Source organism: Lutra lutra, chromosome 2 (assembly GCF_902655055.1).
Source record: "Lutra lutra chromosome 2, mLutLut1.2, whole genome shotgun sequence".
In the NCBI taxonomy this organism is placed as follows: domain Eukaryota; kingdom Metazoa; phylum Chordata; class Mammalia; order Carnivora; family Mustelidae; genus Lutra; species Lutra lutra.
This window is the reverse complement of record NC_062279.1, coordinates 137,809,097-137,830,535: the sequence shown is the minus strand read 5'-3', so window position 1 is coordinate 137,830,535 and position 21,439 is coordinate 137,809,097. Positions and strand designations below refer to the sequence as shown.

Below are 21,439 nucleotides of genomic sequence, written 5' to 3'. Positions count from 1 at the left end.
TTTCCTTTGGAAAACTGTAACATTTACTTAGTCTATTTACCCTTGTCCTTCGCTGATCTAGTAAATCACCTCAAAAAACTGTTTAACTTTGACTACGAAAGTACTGGTTCTAAAGTTCTGACTTTGCTAAGTAATTTCCTAGCTCTGAGCTCCCAGATCATTCAATGGCCCAGTCAATTGAATTTAATTGTTTTGCTTTTCTGGTTTTTTTCCTCTATAAAGAATTTTCTTCAAAAGAGTTTGTTCTTCCATCAATAACTCTGCCTTTGTAAAACGATGACCAGAATCTAGACCTTGTCAATTGGTCCCACTGTCCCACTATGTAGACAGTCCAGAATTTCTGGGGCTCTGTAGGTACTGAAGCAATGAGTGCTTCCCCTTTCCCTCCATGGGGTTGATGCCCTTTCCCTGCTTTGTAATCCACGGAGGCTGGGAAGGGCTTACCTCATGGTGATCTTTCACTGGGGAGTCCTGGGCATTGAGCAGAACATTTGCAGAATCCTTGCGGTTTCTACAGCCTCCCAACCATAAGTCATTCACCTTTTATGTCTTTTTTTTTTTTAAGATTTTAAGTGATCTCTACACCCAGTGTGACTCAAACTCAAAACCCTGAGATCAGGAGAGAGTTGAATTCTCTACCAACTGAGCCAGCCAGGTGCCCCTATGTCTTTAACTGTTTAAACTTAATGAAATTCTCTGAGAGGGATTACTAGGACTGAAGTGGTGACAGAAAAAGAAAAATAACTGCTCTTTCAGTTAGAACTATAAAGAATTATGGGTGGATTTTAGCTAACTACAATACAGAGTTCATATTTTGAGCTTATTTTTTGCATATTAGCAGTGAGAATTTTAAAAACTTCAAAAATAATTTGCTTAGTCAGGAATATTAATTATGGGGAATTTTCCATTATATATACACATATTATTACTGTATTTTTACATAGATTTTTTGGGTACAAAAACCATAAAAGAACATTATACCATCTAGTGTCATCTGTAATAATAGATCACATTCATTCATCTTTCACTAGGTGCCACATGCTTTCACAAGAACTATCTTATTCAGTTCTTGCAAAATTTTTATGAGGTAGGCACTTGGCTGTCCCCATGCTCTGGATGAAGAAGCCAAAGTTAGCTTAAATCACTTGCCCCGTGTTACCATGGCCATCTGAGCCAGGATTTAATTCCAGAGACTTCAACTGCAGAGCTTGGGGACTAATCATTACTCGTTGCTGCCCGAAGAAAAGGTCTACTCCATACATGAAAAACAACCAAGAGAAAACAACCAACCCATAGCAGCAGTGTTTGCATGGGAGCAGTTAAAAACTTAGCAGCAATGATTGCAACTATTGCAAATTATAAGTGCTTAAGCCTAAATTTACCTGAGCCATGGACTTCCTTTCCATGTACTTAAAATAATAAAACTGAAGCTTTTCAAAAATAATTATTGAACTCAGATTATCTTTATCTCCAAACCCTTAAGTCAACAATCAATAGGGAGCGTGGTCAATGTTGGAATGAAAGGAACGAAAAGTGTGAAGGAGAGCAAGATGGAGAATAAAAGGAGGACCTAGAACCTCTTAGATATGTGAGAGAGAAGATGGGATAGGGGATAGAACAAGGCCACACCAGGCAATCAAGAGAGGATAAAAGGCAAGGTAAAGATAAAGAACAGAGTGGGTTTAAAAAAAAATGTGGAGGGAATGAAGAAAAGGGGGGAAGAAAGAGAAGGTATGTAGTACAATGAATTAAAGATGCTACTATGGGGGGCGCCTGGGTGGCTCAGTTGGTTAGGTGTCTTCAGCTCAAGTCATGATTCTGGCATCCTGGGATTGAGTCCCAAACCCCATGTCAGGCTCCCTGCTCAGTGGGAGTCTGTTTCTCCCTCTCCCTCAGAAACTCCCACCTGCTTGCGCTCTCACACACCCTCTCTCTCTCAAATGAATAAATTAAAAAATCTTTAAAAGAAGAGATGCTACTATGAATTGATTTTTCTTAGTGTTGAAAATGAGACCAAATGTGCTGAAGTGGTTTTCTTAAAACAAGCGTAGGAGGAAGGTTATGAAAAGTAGTATAACGAAATGACAAAGACAGCTGGCTCTGCCCTGTATCACTCTGACATTTTGTAAGGGTGTTCTATCTGATACATGGAAGTGAAGGTCGTAATCCTAACCTAAATCCTGAATTTGAGACCCACATGAAATACCAGTGTTTGGTTTATAAACATCCCATCTCCTGAGAGAAGTAAAGGTTCCCTTAAAGAAATTACGGCTAACCCTTTGGGGATCCCAGGCACAGGATGATAGGAACAAGTGCTATCTACATCCGGTGGCCATTCTCTTCAGGAGGAGTGCAGCTCGAGGCTCACACCGGATGTGCCAAAGTTATAGCCTGAACTGAGTGCCTCGTACATCGTAGACTCTATGGAATATTTGTTAATGGATGAATAACTAAAGAGTATTCAGTTTTTCCTTGCTGGTCATTCTTCCCTATCTCTCTTTTCATATGCTAAGAATTATAACCCAGTCAATAAAATTAGGACATCATGAGTCTATTCTGATATAAATAAATACATACGTACATAGTTTGATGTGAAAATATTTTGTCTCAAAATTATAGAGAAGAAATAAAGTGAATATAAGTGAAAATTTTTATAGCTCAAGGCTGTAGGAATAGAATCTATATACTCTTAATTAAAACACTATGTATGAAAGATTTCAAAATACTATGTAACTCTTCCTCTTCTCTTTCTCTAAGGATATAGACAATTATAACCCATGCAGTAAATTAGGAAACCATGAGTTTACTTTGGTGTAGATAGATATATAAAGAGAGAGAGAGATGTGAAATGGAATATTTTCATTGTCTCAAAATATCTCACTCCAAAATACTGGCTGATTGCTAAAAGAGAAAGGAGTAAGATACCACCATAATCAAAGGATCCAAGTTAATCTCACTAGTAAAAGAGCAAATAGAAATTATGTACCACCTGATGGGATGCAGTGAGAAGGACACAGCATCACTTCTGTCATATTCTTGCCAAACTTACTGATCTTGAGGAATATTTATAAAATTACCACCCTGTAATCCTTAAAAGTGTCATGGTCATGAGAGTCAAGTACAGGTTGAGAAATTGTTCCAGATCAAAGGAGACCAAAGCAACATGCTGCCCAAACGCAATTCATGATTCTATTAGGCGATGCTGTCAAGGCAACCGGGGACACGAATGCTCTTGGCAGATGGGCCGATAGGAATGTGTGAACGTCATTCTCCTGGTTTTGTTGTCTGTGTTGTGATTATGAAGGAGGAAGTTCTGTATGTAGGAAATACACACTGAGCCATCCAGAGATGGCAGAGCAGTGGGCTGGCAACTTGCTCTCAAATAATTCAGGAAAAAAGAATCCTTTTTAAGGTACTTGCAAATTTTCTCTAGTTGAGATTGTTTCCAAATAAAAAAAAAGGAAGATACGACTGTGCTGAAGGGTGCACTTATAATTTCTGTCTCATCTGCCCTGCTCTTCTGTGCCTGCATGTGTCTGTCTGTCCTAAACTGAAGTTTGCCCCATTCTGCATGTTCTCTGTCTAAGATAACTTTCTGTGCACATCACTAAAAATGCAAAAGGCAGTTAGTGACATTTTGATGCATGTCCCTAATCCTAGCCTTGGTAATTTCACAGGCCTCTCAAGATCAGCACTCATGTTAGGATTAATATCTTACTTGCATAGAGTAGGAAAACTCTTCATGTTTATCTTATTTTTAAAGAAGAAATTATTGCATAAGTATAACATGGAAATGTAATAACCTACAATCCCTTCGCACTAATAAATACATTTTTCTGGGTTCTCGTCCCATCCTAGTCCATATATATAAATTACTTTCACATGGCTGTAATCACAACATAGATACAATTTTATATTCTACCTTTCTTGTCTCAACATATTCCAATATTGTCAGAGAGCCTCTGGGGCACTTGCCCTCTGATTCTATGATTACATTTTTGAAACACTGACCTCACAGTGTAACTTGGGGACCACATTTCATTATTCAATAGCTGCAGCATGGGCACCTTATTGCTTCTACCTGGTTGGTATAAGGTGGTTATACTTTCTATCTAGTAACTTCCATTCAGATGCATTGTCATTTCACAAAGGCTTTGAAGTCCCTGAGACCTGGGCTACAAGCCCACCTCTGCTTTGTACAAGTCACCTGTTTTTCAATTTGAAAAGTAGGAATAATATCAATCACATGGTATTTTTGAGGATTAAATAATATGATGAATGTGGAGTTCTTGGCACAGTGCCCACAGTGCCTGGTATGGATTCAGTTCTCAGTAACTGTTTGTTATCATCATTTATCTAGGAGATACATGACTAGTGAGTAAAAGGTGGGCTTACTCCAAGTACTTCAATTTCGTGACTCTCAGGTGTGAGAAATGGTGGGTTATTTTTCAGACGGTATCACGCATCCAAAGAGTTAACTAAGATTTATGAAGAAACCAACTGATTTTCTAAGCATCACCAGAACTGAGAACCTGTAGGAAACCTAGAGTAATAGCAACAATCCTCTTTCTCAAACACCTGCTTTGGTCTTACTTCCTCTCCCACGAAAAAAAGAAAAAAAAAAAAAAAAGAATTAGTTAAAAAACAAAACAAAACTCTTAAAAGATGTAATTGTTGGAACATGACAGAAACACTACACGTACATTTGCTTTTTTTTTTAAGATTTTATTTATTCATTTGATAGAGATTATAAGTAGTCAGAGAGGCAGGCAGGGGGAGAGGAGGAAGCAGGCTCCCCACTGAGCAGAGAGCCCAATGAACCCTGAGATCATGACCTGAGCAGAAGGCAGAGGCTTTAACCCACTGAGCCACCCAGGCGCCCCCACAATTTGCTTTTAAAAAGTGATCAGTTGGCTATGAATTTGCCTAATTCCTTCACAGTCAGATGACTACATACTATGGGAAGAGGATGATGTCCCAACTTACAAAATGGGCCAATAAAGGAGCTACTGTTTGTGTCACATTCTGTGAAAAACAAAAACAAAACAAAACAAAAAACTATTCTTGGAGAAATTCCTTGAAATACAGGCTCTCCCTGGACATTGTATGGTTTGGGATCGAAGCATGTAACAGAGAGAACTTGGCTGAGAAATTTGGTATATTTAGGGGCCAATCGCCACTGTTAACTGTGACTGAATCTCTCAAAATACACATCAATTATACTTTATTTACAGAAATTCTGGTTTTTTCCACCATTTTAAAGCAGAAGGAACAGGATTCCTCTGTGTAAGTTGAGGAGCACTATAATAGCACAAAGCCCAAGCTGTCTAAAATTCTAAAATAAAAAAGGATAAGAAACATTGTTGAAAAAAATCTTCTAAATATTTTTATAAGAGAAGCTTTCTGAAGGGTTATCACGACCTTAGAAAAACCCACTAACCTTGCCATTAAGAAGGAAAATGAAAGCAAAATTTCACATGGGCGAACAGATAATAGTAGTCTTTTGTCCACTGGGAAAAGGTAGTAAAGATTCTCAGGAGGGATAAAAAAGGAAGAGTGTGTTTTAAAATGCAAGCTTTTTCAAACAGCTTTTACTAACATCATGCTACCAGCCGTGAGAGAACCACGCATGTGCACAGCCAAGTGCTCTGAGCCAAAGTCATTAAGCTGACAATGAATTGTGTGTGTGGAGAAACAAGGGGACAATGATTAAATGGGGAAGAAAGCCAGTGAGGGCTGAAAAGAAGCGGCTGTTGGCCGCGTGCAAGCCGGGAAGGCTGGTGGAGGGAAGACCCAGGTCACTGAAACAGAAAGAAAACTGTTCTCCCGAGCCATACATGTGGGCTGCCACCGAGTCCCTTCCGTTTCCCAAGTCAAGGATTGAAAATGAATGCTAATGTCTATCCGTGCAAGCAAAACCTGTCTTTCTGGAACAGTTTTCACAGTAACTGGTTCTATGATGGATATACATATTATTTCTAGCAGGGTCGCTTATAGCTTTTGGATCATTGAAAATTTTTATTCTGAGGGAGAGGATTTCGATGGAAGCTGGTTCATCCGGTTTGTCCTATTCTTCTAGAGTTATCCTTCCTCTCTATACGCTTCACATTCTCTTTGAAGGCTCAAGGAGAGCCTTGAAAGGGTTGCTTGAGGGAACTCCAAGGGTCTTTAAGGAAACCAGGCTCTGACCCTAAAATTCTGAACAAGTCAGACAGAACAGGAAACCTGTGAGAAGTGTGTCCAAAGCTGATCCAATCCCACTGGAGCCTTGGTGAAAGGAAGGTCCCAATGTTGGAAAATAACGAACTCACTCCCTACTCCACAGGAAAATGACCAGGGAAAAGTCAGCATCTCACTGGATCATGAGATCAGGTAAATAAAATTCACTCCTGACTTTTTTAGATCGCCTGGATTTGTCTTAAGAAAAAAAAAATTAGCACAGTTTGTCTTTGTGGATTTGTCTTTAGAAAAAAAAAAATTAGCACAGTTATGAAGGATTTTGTATAAACATAAAAGATTCTTGCTCTCTTTTTTTGTTGTTAATCTAATGAAGAATAAAAAAACATTGCTGATACAAGGCAGCTGATGGATGGTTTTGTCTTTTAAAAGAAGAGTCAAAATATTAATACTTCTCCTTTGATGAGAAAATGAGAGAACACTCTAGATTCCTGAAAACATTTAGATATTGCCCTAACACTCTATTTCTTAAGCTTGTTTATTAGAACTAGTTTTTGCATTATGCTAGCTAATTTATTTCTGTTAAGTGGATTTCCTCTGATTGAAGATTTTTTGCAGACAGGGCATTTACAATTTCTAGCAATACATCAGTGACCCCAGAGCCGTGCCACTCTCAGAAGCTACTGAGAAGCAGAGTTAATCTCCTTTTTCTCATTGAATCTTTTGCTCTAAGTCTCTAAGGCATTTTGCTGGGCCAGGGGACGTATTCCTAATGCCACCGTCCATATTATCGTCAGCTTACAGGAACAGATATCCCACTCAACCAACGTCATTATCTATACTTACACGGATCCCACATGCCAATTAAGATTTGCTGAAACTTTTCTGCCGTTGCTGGTGCAGTGAATACACTTGTTCGGTTCTCTTACAAAACCATTTCTAGCATGTTAGAGATGAGCTTCCTTTGATGTCCTTAAGGATATCTGACTCCCTTTTAAATTAATATTCATGGCCAAACTTATCAGAGAGGGTACACAGGGATGACGTAGGGAAAGCTTCACTTTTCCTGACCAGCGCCCACGCAGACACTTGCCTCATCCGCGTGTACTTATTAACGATTTCTCCCCTCCTGGACTCTTCATCCACACACTATCCTCCCAAGAGGTCCAGCGTAACTGGCAAAGCCATTACCAGCAGCGCAGCCGGACACTGCAAACACTGGCTCCATTCACCATCAGAAAAGAAAGGCCGGCTCCCTTTTCAGGGACAGAACTCCTGCTATGGCTCAGTGTGTCTCCCAGCTGGAGAGCCACAAGTCTGTTTCCTTCTTTAGCTGTATTATAATGGAGGCTGAGATGAAAAGGAATACAGGCCCTTGATACCTTTTACTTGGAGTGCTAACTAATGCAGGGCCTCGTGTCTGATCTTCTGCTTGGCTGAGGGGATGGCAGATGGCCTTCTGAAAGCTTTTCAAACCCAGGCTGCTTTCAGCCGGGCATGAGGGGGGTATTGTTACATTTTCCGTATAGTGGTAGGAAGCGGCACGGAATAAAAGCCCACAACAATCGTGCCACTTCTCTGGGAGGCTTATTACAACCTTACAATGAGGGCTAATTGGCTGATGCCAAAAGCAGACGCAAAAGCAGCTTTGAATATTATTCAGGAGAGGTTTTGGAGAGCGGAGTCAGGAAGGAGGCTGAGACATAAAGGAGAAGAGTGACGGGAAGAATAGTAGCAGGGAGGGTGTGAGGGCCAGGACGGAGAGGAAATGGAGGAGCTGTATTATTTTTATCAGAGAAAAAAACCCATGCCCTTGTTTCCAGTTCATTCCCATCCACCACCTCCTCCTCCTCCCGTAAGCCTCCTTATCAGGAGGATGTCCACGGGCAGTCCTGGTTCACAGAGCAGCGGCCACAGGATGCTGCCGTTACCATGACAACTGTCGTGGCCAAATCTTGGAGCCTTTAAAGAAACTTTTGTGTGAGCTCCTTGAAGTGGGCAGAGGAGGAACTAAAGTGTACTGAACACTCACTGGGTGCCAGGCGAGTTCAAGAAGCTTCTTTTTGTATTTCATTTAATCTTCAAAACAATCCTGAGACCTATTCTTACAATCCCTTGGAATGGGGGAAACTGAGGCTGAGGGATGTCCAGCAACTTGCCTAAGGTCTAACAGATCCAAATCCAGGCATTTCTGGTTCCAAAGTTCAAGCCCTTCCCACTATACCACCCTGAACCAATTCTTCAAACAGCCAGGTCCTATCTACTACCTGACTTGGGATATAGTAGGTGCTCAATAAGTGTTTTCTGAAAACAGCACTACACTGATCCATGAAGGAAAATAGGAAACTCTATAAAGTATAAATAACTTAGGAGAGCGGATCCTGGGAGATGGTTTTCAGCTAGGGACTGTCTAACGGGCCCTCACCCCAATACACACATACACTCAGTAGGAATTCTTTGGCAAAAACCGATGTGGGAAACAAAAGCAGAAGAAAAATTATTAAATTTCCTTACTACCTACAGCCCACTGACAAGTCCTCAAAACAGGCAGAGTGACATTCCTCTAGGGACTTAACTGCTTTGATGTTGCCGCTTTCCTAAGGGCAAAAGGCAATCCTAGCCTGGCTCCCTCCCCACCCCCCAATCCTTTTGTATGTTAAACATATAAAAATTCCTTTAGAAATTTTCTTTATCTCTAAACCCCCCCAAGATACGTTCCCCGCCCCCCAGCAAGCATACGATACGGCCAACCAATATACATCTGAAGGGTCTCATGACTAAGATTTTATTAGAAGGTAATAAATGACCTTTTCCCAACAATAGCTAGCCCCCTCAAGGTCCTGGAAACCTTGCTTCCAAAATCCCTTAGAGACTTACTATTTTCCCTAACCCCCTCCCACTTGAAAGTACGCAGTGGGCCACTCCTCATGACCCCAGTGCGGCTGGGTCTGCCCACGGGTCCTGTCCCCGTGCTTTAATAAAACCACCTTTTTGCACCAAAGATGTCTCAAGAATTCTTTCTCGGTCATTGCCCTCAAACCTTAACATCTTTCCTACACGAAAAACATATTGTGTATTTTGTGCCAGACACTGTGCCGGGTTCTGGAAGCACAGACATTTCAAAACCCAGACTTTGTCTCCTAGCAGTTCACCGTTTATTGAGGAGGACACATATACATCAAGTACAATATGCTGTGAAAAAATGTAAGTAGAGGTAAGCTTGGGGTTCTCAGGAAGGAGAAAGGAAAGACCTCCTAGAGGAGGCAATGCCTCAGTGGGTTCTTAAAGGATGAGCAGGAATTAGCTAGCAAAAGAAGGGTGAGTGGTATTATTCCAGGCAAAGAGAACAGCATGACCAAACTACAGAGGCATGAAATAATGTGTGCCTAGAACATGGTTTCCTAAGGAGCCCAAACCGTGTGACAGGAAGTGGCACTGAAGTGAAAGCTAGAGCCAAGCGGAGGGAAACGCTAAATCCCATGCTAAGGGTCTTGGGCTTCATCCAGCAGGGGACGCAACACAGTGATTGTTCTCTGCAGGGAGAAGGAATGATATGGTCAGTGTGGAGGATTGATTTGAAGGGATGAGAAGTGAAATAGGAAGAACAGTTGGGAGGTTGATGCTGTGGTTTATGTGGGAGATAAAGAAGGCCTTGTTCAGGGAAGTGGTGGTAGGGATAGAGAAGGCCAGATTTAGCTGAGAAACAGTTTCAAGGTCAAGTGAACAGGCATCAGTGATGGATTGGATTGTGACCGATGAGAATGGAATGATGACGTATAAATGTCTATCTTAAGGAACTGGGCGGATGATGGGGCCGTTCATTAAAATTGTGAATCAGGGGCGCCTGGGTGGCTCAGTGGGTTAAGCCGCTGCCTTCGGCTCAGGTCATGATCTCAGGGTCCTGGGATCGAGGCCCGCATCGGGCTCTCTGCTCAGCAGGGAGCCTGCTTCCCTCTCTCTCTCTCTCTGCCTGCCTCTCCATCTACTTGTGATCTCTCTCTGTCAAATAAATAAATAAAATCTTAAAAAAAAAAATTGTGAATCAGGAGTGTGAGCAGGTGTAGGGTGGGGCTGGAGGGAAGATAAGTCCTTTTGACACACCTGGGAATATAATATAAAATATGTATATTTTATCTAGTTGCCTAGCGAGCAGTTGGATTATGAATCAGAAACTTAAAAGAGAGATAAAGGCAGGTGATATAAAGAATAAAGATTCAAGACCAGAAATCTGAAAATAGTTTTTTCTGCAGTCACATCTGTGTTGCAGAAGTGTTTTGTTTGGACCTCTGTGATATCGCTTCTAAAATAGAATTAGGTTAAAAACCATGGAAAAATCAGGAAGTTGCATACACACAAAAAAATCTTTATTTCTGGTATCTCTTGAAAATTCTGCTTATTTGCATTTCTCTTCTTTCATGGCAACAGTCAGCTAGAAGTGGGAGGCAGCTCTGCGTTCTGAGCAGGGCCCAAGCTCTCCATGGAGCCTGAGCCTTCACCTGGCTGGACTCCTGGCCCTGAGACTCAGCATTGGCTACCATTTTATCAGCATAATTGCTCTGTTGCCTTTCTTGCAGTAGAGTTAAGAGCAAAGTAAACTTTTCTTCTTCCTTTATCTCAGTCAAAAGTATTATATGAAATCTAGTCCAAGAGGACTACGTGTTTCAAGAAAAATTTTGATAAGAAATGAAGAATAATATTCTTATATATTTGATATTCAGACAAAGCTTGTCTTCGAAAGAATTAAAGTTAAGACACCGTCGTGAAACAAATCTTATTTTATTTTCTTAGAGGATTTTACTTATTTATTTGAGAGAGAGATTGTGTGTGAGAGAGAGATATCATGAGCAGTGGGAGGGGTAGAGGGAGAAGCAGGCTCCCCACTGAGCGGGGAGCCCCATGAGGAACTCAATCCCAGGCCCTGGGATCAAGACCTGAGTCAAAGGCAGGCACTTAACCAACCGAGCCACCCAGGCACCCTGAAACAAATTTTAGAACAATATCTGCTATATTTAAAAGATGCATGATGGCTTTCCATTTGTTTGTATCCTTTATGTCTTTCATCAGTGTTTTATAACTGCAGTAGTTAAAATGGCCATTCTACCCAAAGCAATCTACAGATTCGGTGCAATCCCTATCAAAATTCTAAGGACATTTTAAAAAATAAAAACAGAAAAAATAATTCTACAATTCATATGAAACCACAGAAGACCCCAAATAGCCAAAACAATCTTGGGGAAAATTAAAAGAACAAAGCTAAAAGCATCATACTTCCTGATTTCAGTGTAATAAAAATGTATTACAAAGCTATAGTAATTAAAACAGTATGGGGGACACCTGGCTCAGTTAGTGAAGCGTCTGCCTTCAGCTCCGGTCATGATCCCAGGGTCCTAGGATCAAGTCCCACATAGGACTCCTCTCTCAGCGGAGAGCCTGCTTCTCCCTCTGTCTGCTGCTCCCCCTGTTTGTGCTCTCTCTCTCTGAGAAATAAAATAAAAACAGGAGAACAACAACAACAAAACAGTATGGTACTGGCATAAAGACAGACATAAAAGCCAGTGGACCAGAATAGAGAGCCCAGAAATAAACCCATGTATATATGGTCTCCTGATCTTTAACGAGAGTGCCAACAATATGCGATGGAGAAAGGATAGTCTTTTCAACAAATGGTGTTGGGAAAACTGAACTTCCATGTGCAAAAGGATAAAATTAGACCCTTACATTACACCATACACAGAAATTAACTCCAAATGGATTAAAGACTTAAATGTAAGACTAGAAACCGTAAAACTTCTGGAAGAAGATATAGGGGAAAAGCTTCATGATATTGGATGTGGCAGTAATTTTGTGGATATGGCACCGAAAGCACAGACAACAAAAGCAAAAACAGACAAATGAGACTACATCAAACTAAAAAGCTTCTGCACAGTCAGCAATCAATAGAGTAAAAAGGCAACCTATAGAATGGTAGAAGATATTTGTGAATTATATATCTGATAAAGAATGAACTTCCAAAATATATAAGGAATTCCCCCAACTGAGTAACAAAACACAATAATAACCCAATTAAAAATGGACAAAGGACTTGAATAGACATGTCATCAAAGAAGACATACAAATAGCCAACAGGCATGTGAAAAGATGCTCAAAGTCACTAATCATCAGGGAAATGCAAATCAAAACCATAATGATAAGACAGCTATTATTTAAAAAAAAAAACAAAAAGACAAGTGTTGGTGAGGATGTGAAGAAAGTGGTACCCTTTCACTCTTTTGGTGGAAATATAAAATTGTACAACTGCTGTGGAAAACAGTATGAAGTTTCCTCAAAAAAGTTAAAAATAGGGGCACCTGTCTGGCTCAGAAAAGCAGGCATCTCTTGATCCCAGGGGGTCATAAGTCCGACTCCTCATTGGACATAGAGATTACTTAAAAAAAAAAATAGTAAAAAAAAAAAAATATCTTGTGATCCAGCAATCGTACTTCTGGATATTTATCCAAAACAATTGAAATCAGGATCTTGAAGAGATATTAGCACTCTCCTGTCCATTGCTGCATTTATTCACAATAGTCAAGATGTGGGAACAGCCTAAATGTGCACCAGCAGATGAATGGAAAAATAAAAAATATGTATATATGCAATGGAGTATCAGTCAGCCTTAAAAAGGAAAGAAATCTTGCAATGTGCCACAGCATGAATGAACCTTGTGGACATTATACCAAGTGAAATAAGCCAGTCACAGAAGGACAAATACTGTATGATTCCATTTATGTGAGGCATCTAAAATAGACTCATAGAAGCAAAGTCTTCTTATCACATTAAAATTAAAAAACTAAAAAAAAGATACATAATGAAAAACCAAATAAACTGAAAAAAGAGCTGAAATTTCAGTAGCTTTTTTTTTTTAAGAAATTGAATGAAATAAGTGATGCTATAACGTGAGTCACTGCCTGACCTATAGTTGTTTGAATCTGCAACCTCTTTTGTAGTGTCACTGGTACATAGCATAGGCGTGAGGATGGAACTAGGAGGCATGGATGAGATCATCCAGAGAGTGTGTCTAGAGAGAGAAGAAAAGTAGGCCAAGGGCAGGATCTTAGGGAAACACCTGAGGAAAGGGGTTCCCAAAGGAGCCTGAGAAAGATGAGAGAGGTTGAAGGAAAACCTGGGAAGTGTGATAGCATCAAATCCAGTGGAGCAGAAACATGGAAGGAAGGAAGGAAGGAAGGAAGGAAGGAAGGAAGGGGGAAAGGAGAGAGGGAGGGAGGGAGGGAGAGGAGATCAACATTATCAAATGTCTTTGTTCTGCCTTGTGTGTCTCCAGACCAGAAGGAAGGCCAGCCCAGCTACTATAGCTTAGTCCAGAGATTCCCAAACTACCTTGGTTCACAATGCCCTTGAGTCTAAGTAATTTTTTCACAGTACTCCAAGGCCAAGAGCAATACCAAGCAATTGCATGTATTAAGTATTTAGGTCCAAACATGTTAAGTATTTATGTCCTTAAAACTTAGTAGCCATTTGAAAAAATACTACACCTAAAAGAAATTTTAACTTCTTTTTTTATTTCATTCTTAAACAAAATGACTTACTTATGGGATGTATGCCCCTGTTGGGCACTATACAACTTCTCCAACCTTCTCAAACTGATACTCTCATTAACTGATCTATATCAATTTTTATACAGAACTTGCTTTTTATCATAGCAACTGCAGGAAACCCAGCACAGAAAGAGATGTCACTGAAAGAAATGTAGCTCTATCTCCTCGGACATTGTGAACAGTCTCTAGCTAGCTGTTCTCACAATGTCTGAAAGAGGTTGAGATGCCCCCATAGAGCCCCATAGGTTTGCCGCAGTGCCTGAGACACCTTGGCACAGAGTTTGGGAACTGTGGGGTTAGAGGATATGAGCTGGTCTAGAGTCATATCATTTAAAACTGCGCTTCTGTGGAAACATTTGGTCTGAAATCCATATACCTCACCTACAAATGAATTTATGGAGTATAACTGGTTTCTGACTTGAATAATTACTGCCACTGCTAGTTTTCTTAGTTTTACACTAACTTGGGAAGTAGGATTACCTAAATAAATCCAAAGTTTAATGCCTTCAGTGCTCTCCCCAAACAAACCTTTCCCCAGAGTTAGCAAATATATTCTCCTTTCTCTTGCCTTCCTCTTATTAGAAAAGAAACAGGATAAAGTGTCAGGGAGGGGGTAAGAGGAGACAGTGACTGGGGCTAATGCAGCCGTGGTGGGAATCTGCACGAGAGTACTTGAGGCATGACTGTGTGCTCAAAGACTGTGCATGAGACCGTCCATTACCTAACAGCTCCAAATACCACAGGTGGCTAGCCAGTGTGGACCTTGGGCAGGTCACTTAACCTTTCTGGACGTCCTCTCTTGATATGTGTGTGTGTGTGTGTGTGTGTGTGTGTGTACCTATATGTGACATGTAGCAATACAAATATTATATATTAAAAGAAAAGTGAGAAATTGGACTAACAGTACCACATCAAATTGTTCAAGTTATCTCCAAAAGCCAAAAAAACATGGGCCTCTGTTTGTTTCTGTCACAAGTAGATGAACAGTTTCCATTTGCCATCTTGAATTAGTGAAACAGCATCAGTTAGTTCCAGTCCCTCAGCCCACTGCTGGCTACCATGCTGGACCATCCCATTCCTTATGGCCCTTTGCTCGCCAACATTCTTCCTCTTCTAACCAAGGAGGAGGAGGAGGTCCCGGGTGGCAGCAAGGAGACGCTGGCCCCGCCTCAGCCGCCACCACTCTCATGACCAACCTGAGAGTTCTGCTTATCCAGCCCCAGCTTATTCAGTGTTCACACCCACTGGCTCAGGCTCTGTGAGCAGGCGACAGGAGTCTCTCTCAAAACCATTGTCAGCAGGGGACGGGACACCTGAATTCAACCCCACCCCCGCCCTCATCCCCTTTTGTGTGCACTGCCAGTGTGGGAGAGGCCCAAGATGAGACCTGAGAAGCAGGTCTGAGGCGGTGCCAAGGGTCGGAGGAGAGAGAGAGGGGTTTCATCGAGTCTCGTTTCCCAGCCCCAGCCCACGCTACCGTCCAGAAAGAATCCCGGACCAGGGGGAATTTAGAGCAAGCTCTCTAACGAATCACACCCGCCCACAGCATCCACGGCTCCTCACTCATGGTGCCATCTAGAAGCTAAGAAACAGGTTTCCCCTGGTCTTTGCTTCCTTCACTGCCTTCTGCAGCTCTGTCATTTGCTCAAACACCCTGGTGGGAGCGTGTTCGGGCCAGCGGTGTCCCATTTCTTCAACAGCCCCTGTACCTTGTACCTTTCCTCGCCTCATAAAGGCTGAAAAAGCTCCTCTTTGATTTCCAAAGCCCCCAGCATGTTGATGTGGTGCCAGGAGGGGAAGCTTCGCTCTGGCTGGCTGGCTGGCTGGCTCGCGGTTTGTGCTAATTGTCGGGCTGCACTTTAGAAAGAGGCTTTTTGAATCTGAGCATTTAGGGGGAAAGTGGAGAAGTGTGGCTGTATGAAAGAGCAATAGATGTTAAATATTCATGCTCTGCTCTCTGTTAATCAAAATCACTAACCCCCATTGCTTGGCTGCTGTCTTGCTGGCTTCTTGCGATGATGGCACTAAAGAAACTTGGATACAAAACAATGCCAACAACACGCACACACACACACATACCAAGATGTGGGTGCTTATGGGTCTGAAGTGTTTCCAGTTAAAATTGTGCAATTCAGCATTGTCTGTTTTCTCTGGGATGTTGAATGAGCCATCGCTATCCCTTCCATCAGCATTTTAGAACCACTACCCTCCCCTTTTTGCTTCTCTTGTGTTGAGTTCACCAAACTTTGTCCTTGCGTAAAAGCAAGGCGTTTTCCAAAATAATTCATATTCTAGTTCATTTTTCAGACATGATAAAATTATTTTACAAAACAGAAGAAATGGACTATAACTGAACAAAATATGGTAATAATATCACGGGTTGTTTCAGTAACAACTTTTCGGTGAAGGAAATAAATATTTTGTGGTTTTGTTTGTTGATTTGTTTTGAAAGAAGATGTGATACAACCATGGAAACTTTCCAAATAATCACTTAATCTAAAAGGAAAAGAAAAATAGCTCCTAAATAAAACTTTGTGTTTTATTTTTGTAACTGTATTTTGTCAAGTTTTCTATAATGGGTAGTTTTACCATTACAATAAAAATAAGTTATATTTGCTAAAAGCTGAGCAATTGCTACATTTTATGTTTCGGAATTCATCAAGTTCCTCCTTACCTGTGTCATCTGTGAGAGAAATGTTGGTGAATGTGCTGTCCTCCTCTTCCTCTTTGCTGGACCCGTCCATCTTGTTTACTTTCCGGCCTGTTAGTGAGAATAACGAGGGCAGGGAAAACGGCTGCTCTCCCTTGTGATCACCCTTGTTGACTCATTAATAAATGAGCGTCCACGCAGGTGGTATCTGATCCTTGCACAAGCCACCTTCTCCTGGCTTTCCGCCTGAGAGGTTCTTACCTGAGTCTTGCAGTCCTAACCGGAAACAGTCAAAGACCCAAGTTAAAGTGTTCTAAACCTTTACCTGAAGCTGTTGAGTTAGCATGACTGCTGTACCTGGCAGAAGACCAAACCTTACTTTCAGTCCAATGATAGTCTGCCAGAGCTGAATTGCCCAGGAACATTGCCCAAAAAAGCACTGCAATGACGTTGGAGGAAGAAATTTAATTGTATTTGCTTAGCATATTTTGGGGACCCCTGCAATAAACTTGTCAAGGATTTTGGTCGGTGACCTAGCAGCATGACTTGGTCACAGAGCCTCAGTTTCCTGTCCTATATGATGATAAATCTTTTGTAAGGATTAAAAGTGAATAGCATGCACTTGTTAAATGTCAGCCACAATAATGACCACAAATGATCAGACATATGCGAGGAAATAAAATTTGCTATGTAGTGAGCTCATGGGTCCCCTCTCATATTACTGTGTCTACACCTGACCCTATGAAAGTTTATTAAAATGACAGATCTCCCTTCTCTATTTTGGAGGAGGGCACAGTAGCCTTGCTAGCCCTTAGGCCAAGGGCCCTTTGTTAGAGGAGGAAGCATTCTTTTAAAACTATTTTCCTTGGTCTCCTCACCCATACTCAGATACATAGACAAACCCAGGAGTATTTTAGAATTTCATGTCATCACTCTTTCAGAGGAAAAGGAAATCAGCCAAGTTTGATGAAGAATTTTAAGCAGATATCAAAATTGAGTTACTACATTGTAAGTTCTGCCTTCAGTGCTTTGATACATAGGATTTTTTTTTTAATTCATCTGAGTTCATCGTTGCTCTATCAAGCAAAATGGTTGTAAGCTGTTAGAAATCCTGCATGTTAAAAATTAAATTCACGAGGATAGAATTCCCCCTAATTTCCTAATTACAGTCTATAAATATTGAGTGCCTATTCTATATAAGCTAGGGACTTTGGAGGTTCAAAGTAACAGATGGTTATTGCTGTTAATAAGCTTATAAAACAGCTCAAAGGCAAGAGTTCTGGAGGTTTAGAGAAGGGAAAGAGTATGTCTGGCTAGCAGATCTTGAAAAACTTAGAGAAACTGACATTTAAGATGCATGATCAATGATAAGTGGGATCCAATAGGCAAAAATGGCCAGGTGGTGAGCACATTCTCAGTGAAAGGTATGGAAAAAGGCTCAGAGATGGGAAAGTAGTAGGCACATATGGGAACCAAGAGCGGAAGACATTACGTAGCTAAGAAGTAGGTAAAGCAGAATAGAGGTTAACGTTGTATCTAAGAGAGCTTTGAATGCAAATGTGTTAGTCTAAGTCCTCTAAGAACTGGACACTTAGATGGGATTAAAAGGGTGAGAAAAATTAGGGAGGGAGCAAAGGAGAAGCTGGGAGAGCCATTAGGCCACAATACTAACCCAGCAAGGAGAAAGCAGGAGGGAAGGTCTAGCTTATCTTTCACACTAAGGAAGTTTCAACAAGATTGTGGAAAATTACTCTAGTCAAAGCTGACCATAAGAGCAGTCCTGTGTCTCCAAGGAATGGCCTCCCTTGACATTCCTGCAGCACTTGGTTACTGGCTGGGAGCAGCTGGCGGGAAGTAAGTCCTCTGTGCAAACGGGGTAGTGGGTTTCAGAGCACAGCAACTGAGGCCTTAGTCAATTACACTCTAGCAACTCTCTATGTAATCATGGACGAATACTTTAAGAAGCATAGAAATAACCTCTCTTGCCTGATCCATCCTCTGTCAGTCCTAGACATAATAGCACACACTTAAGTAATGGTTACTCTGTGCTGAGCAACAACCCCACCAATATTACCCCCATTTAAAAGATGAGGGAGCTGAGGCATGAAAAGAGAATAAATAAGACAAGCAGCTAAGTGAGTAGTAGAGCTGGGTCCAGAGTCTGTGCTCTTAACGATTATATTAACTACTCCTAATAAGATTATTAGGGAGGGGAAGGAAGAGAAGCATTAATCTACCCGGCAAAATAGAAACCAGGGGCACTTGGGTGGCTCAGTCAGTTAAGCAACTGCTCAGGTCATGATCCCTGAGTCCTGGGAGCTGGCTACCAGCTCAGTAGGGAGCCTGCTTCTCCCTCTCCCTCTCTGCCACTCCCCTGCTCATGCTCTCTCTCTCTCTCAAATAAATAAATAAAAGCTTTTTAAAAAAGAATTTAGAAACCAAAAGGCACATTTGGTTTAAATTGCATATTTGGGTTTTATTTTTATTACTCATGGCCAATTGTACTTTTTGCTAGAATTAGCTTAGGTCCTTGATTCTTTGCCTCCTTTCCGATTACCTTAAAAAGGTCATTTATTGGGCACCTGGGTGGCTCAGTCAGTTAAGGTTCTGCTTTTGGCTCAGGTCATGATCCCAGGTTCCTGGGATCGAGCCCCACATCGGGCTTCCTGCTCTGCAGGAAGGCTGCTTCTCCCTCTCTCACTCCCCTTGCTTGTGTTTCCTTTCTCTCTGTATCTCTCTCTGTCAAATAAATAAATAAAATATTTTTTTAATGTCATTTATTATGAAGTATTTATCCTAATGGACAGGGGAATGAACAGAGATAAAACTCAAGTCAGTCAGCATCGCTACTATCTCCATAGTCTTTGGGGAATAGTTATGATGGAGATGTTCACTTTTAACTGGAGTAGAGAATTATCTGTGGGTTGAAATTATCCATATTGACTATTTCCTGCTATGTTTTCTCCTAATAGTTTTATTGTTTTAGCCCCATTTTAAGTCACTGAACTATTTTGAGTATAATTTTTTTTAAAGATTTTATTTATTTATTTGACAGACAGAGATCACAGGTAGGCAGAGAGGCAGGCAGAGAGAGAGGGGGAGGCAGGCTCCCTGCTGAGCAGAGAGCCTGATGCGGGGCTCGATCCCAGGATCCTGGGATCATGACCCGAGCCGAAGGCAGAGGCTTAACCCACGGAGCCACCCAGGCGCCCCGAGTATAATGTTTGTATGTGGAGTAAGATAGGGGTGCAGCTTCACTTCTTCGCATGTGGATATTCCGTTGTCCCAACACCATTTGTTGAAGAGAACATTTTTCCCTCCTTGGATGGTCTTGGCATCCTTGTCAAAAATCAATTGGTCTTAGACATTTGGGTTTATTGTTGGAATCTCTGTTCTATTCCATTGGTTTATATGTCTATCCTTATGTCAGTACCACATTGCTTTGATCACGATAGCTTTGTGGTAAGTTTTGAAATCAGGAAGTAGGAGTACTCTAACTTTGTTTTTAAATAATGTTTGACTATTTGGAGTCCCTCGAAGTTCCATATGAATTTGAGGACGGACATGGATCTGTCAATGGACTCCTAGACTTAACACCAAAAACATAAGAAGCAAATTAAAAATAACCTGGACATCCTAAAAATTTAAAAAGTGTGTATATCAAAGGATATTATCAAGAATGTGAAAAGGCGGGGCACCTGGGTGGCTCAGCAGATTAAAGCCTCTGCCTTCGGCTCAGGTCATGATCCTATAGTCCTGGGATCGAGCCCCGCATCAGGCTCTCTGCTCAGCAGGGAACCTGCTTCCCTTCCTCTGTCTCTGCCTGCCTCTCTGCCTACTTGTGATCTCTGTCTGTCAAATAAATAAATAAACTATTTAAAAAAAAAAGAATGTGAAAGGCTATTTACAGAATGGGATAAAATAGGGTGCCTGGGTGGCTCAGTCGGTTAAGCATCTGCCTTTGTCTCAGGTCATGATCCCAGGGTCCTGGGATCAAGTCCTGCATCAGGCTCCCTGCTCAGTGGGGAGCCTGCTTCTCCCTCTGCCTACCTCTCTCTCTCTCTCTATCTCTCTGACAAATAAATAAATAAAATCTTTAAAAAAAGAATGGGATAAAATATTTGCAAATCCCATATTTGAGAAGACTTCAACTTCCAGAATATATAAGAACTCTTACCATTCAACAACAAAAGGACAATGTAATTTTTTAAAAGGGCAAAGAACATGAAAAGATATGTCCTCAAAGAAGATATACGAATGGCAAATAAACACATGAAAGTATATTAAATATTATTGGTCATTTAGAAAATGCAAATCAAAACCACAATGAGATACCAACTCACCTACTAGGATGACATTCATAAAAACAATAACAAAAATGGGGCACCTGGGTGGCTCAGTTGGTTAAGCAACTGCCTTCGGCTCAGGTCATGATCCTGGAGTCCTGGAATCGAGTCCCGCATCAGGCTCCCTGCTCAGCAGGGAGTCTGCTTCTCTCACTAACCTCTCTCTCCTCTCATTCTCTCTCTCTCTCTCTCTCAAATAAATAAATAAAATCTTAAAAAAAACAATAACAAAAATGGAACATTAAGGCAATGATACAGAGAAATAAGACCTTGATCCATTGCTGGAGGGGATGCACGACGATGCAGCCCCTGTGGAAGGCATTTTGGTAGGTCCTCAAAATATTAAACATAGAGTTATCATATGACCCAGAGATTCCACTCCTAGAGTATATATCCAAAAGTAATGGAAATATATGTCCACATAGAAAGTTGTATATGAATGCTTATAGTAGCATTATTTTTAGAAGCCGAAAGGTGGAAACAGCCTAAATGTCCATCAGGGGATGAATGAATAAACGTATTGTGATATACAAATATGATGAGATATTGTCAATCAAAAAGCAGGACCACAGTGCTGATACGTGCTACAACTTAAATGAATCTTGAAAACATGTTAAGAAGCTAGACACAAAGAGTAACATATTGCATGATCCCTTTTATATGATATATCT

The 21,439-nt window shown here is 41.1% G+C and overlaps 1 protein-coding gene and 1 long non-coding RNA gene across 3 annotated transcripts in view; one reads left to right on the top strand and one right to left on the bottom strand.

Moving 5' to 3' along the window:
* Window positions 1-16,635, bottom strand: part of SCOC (short coiled-coil protein) — a 36,146-nt gene extending 19,511 nt beyond the window's left edge. The window contains exon 1 of the mRNA XM_047718490.1: window positions 16,447-16,635. Coding sequence (XP_047574446.1) covers window positions 16,447-16,516 — 70 coding nt within the window. The 5' untranslated portion in view covers window positions 16,517-16,635. The remainder of the gene's footprint in view (window positions 1-16,446) is intronic.
* Window positions 1-21,439, top strand: part of LOC125093416 (uncharacterized) — a 59,658-nt gene that overhangs the window by 12,046 nt on the left and 26,173 nt on the right. The window lies entirely within an intron of this gene.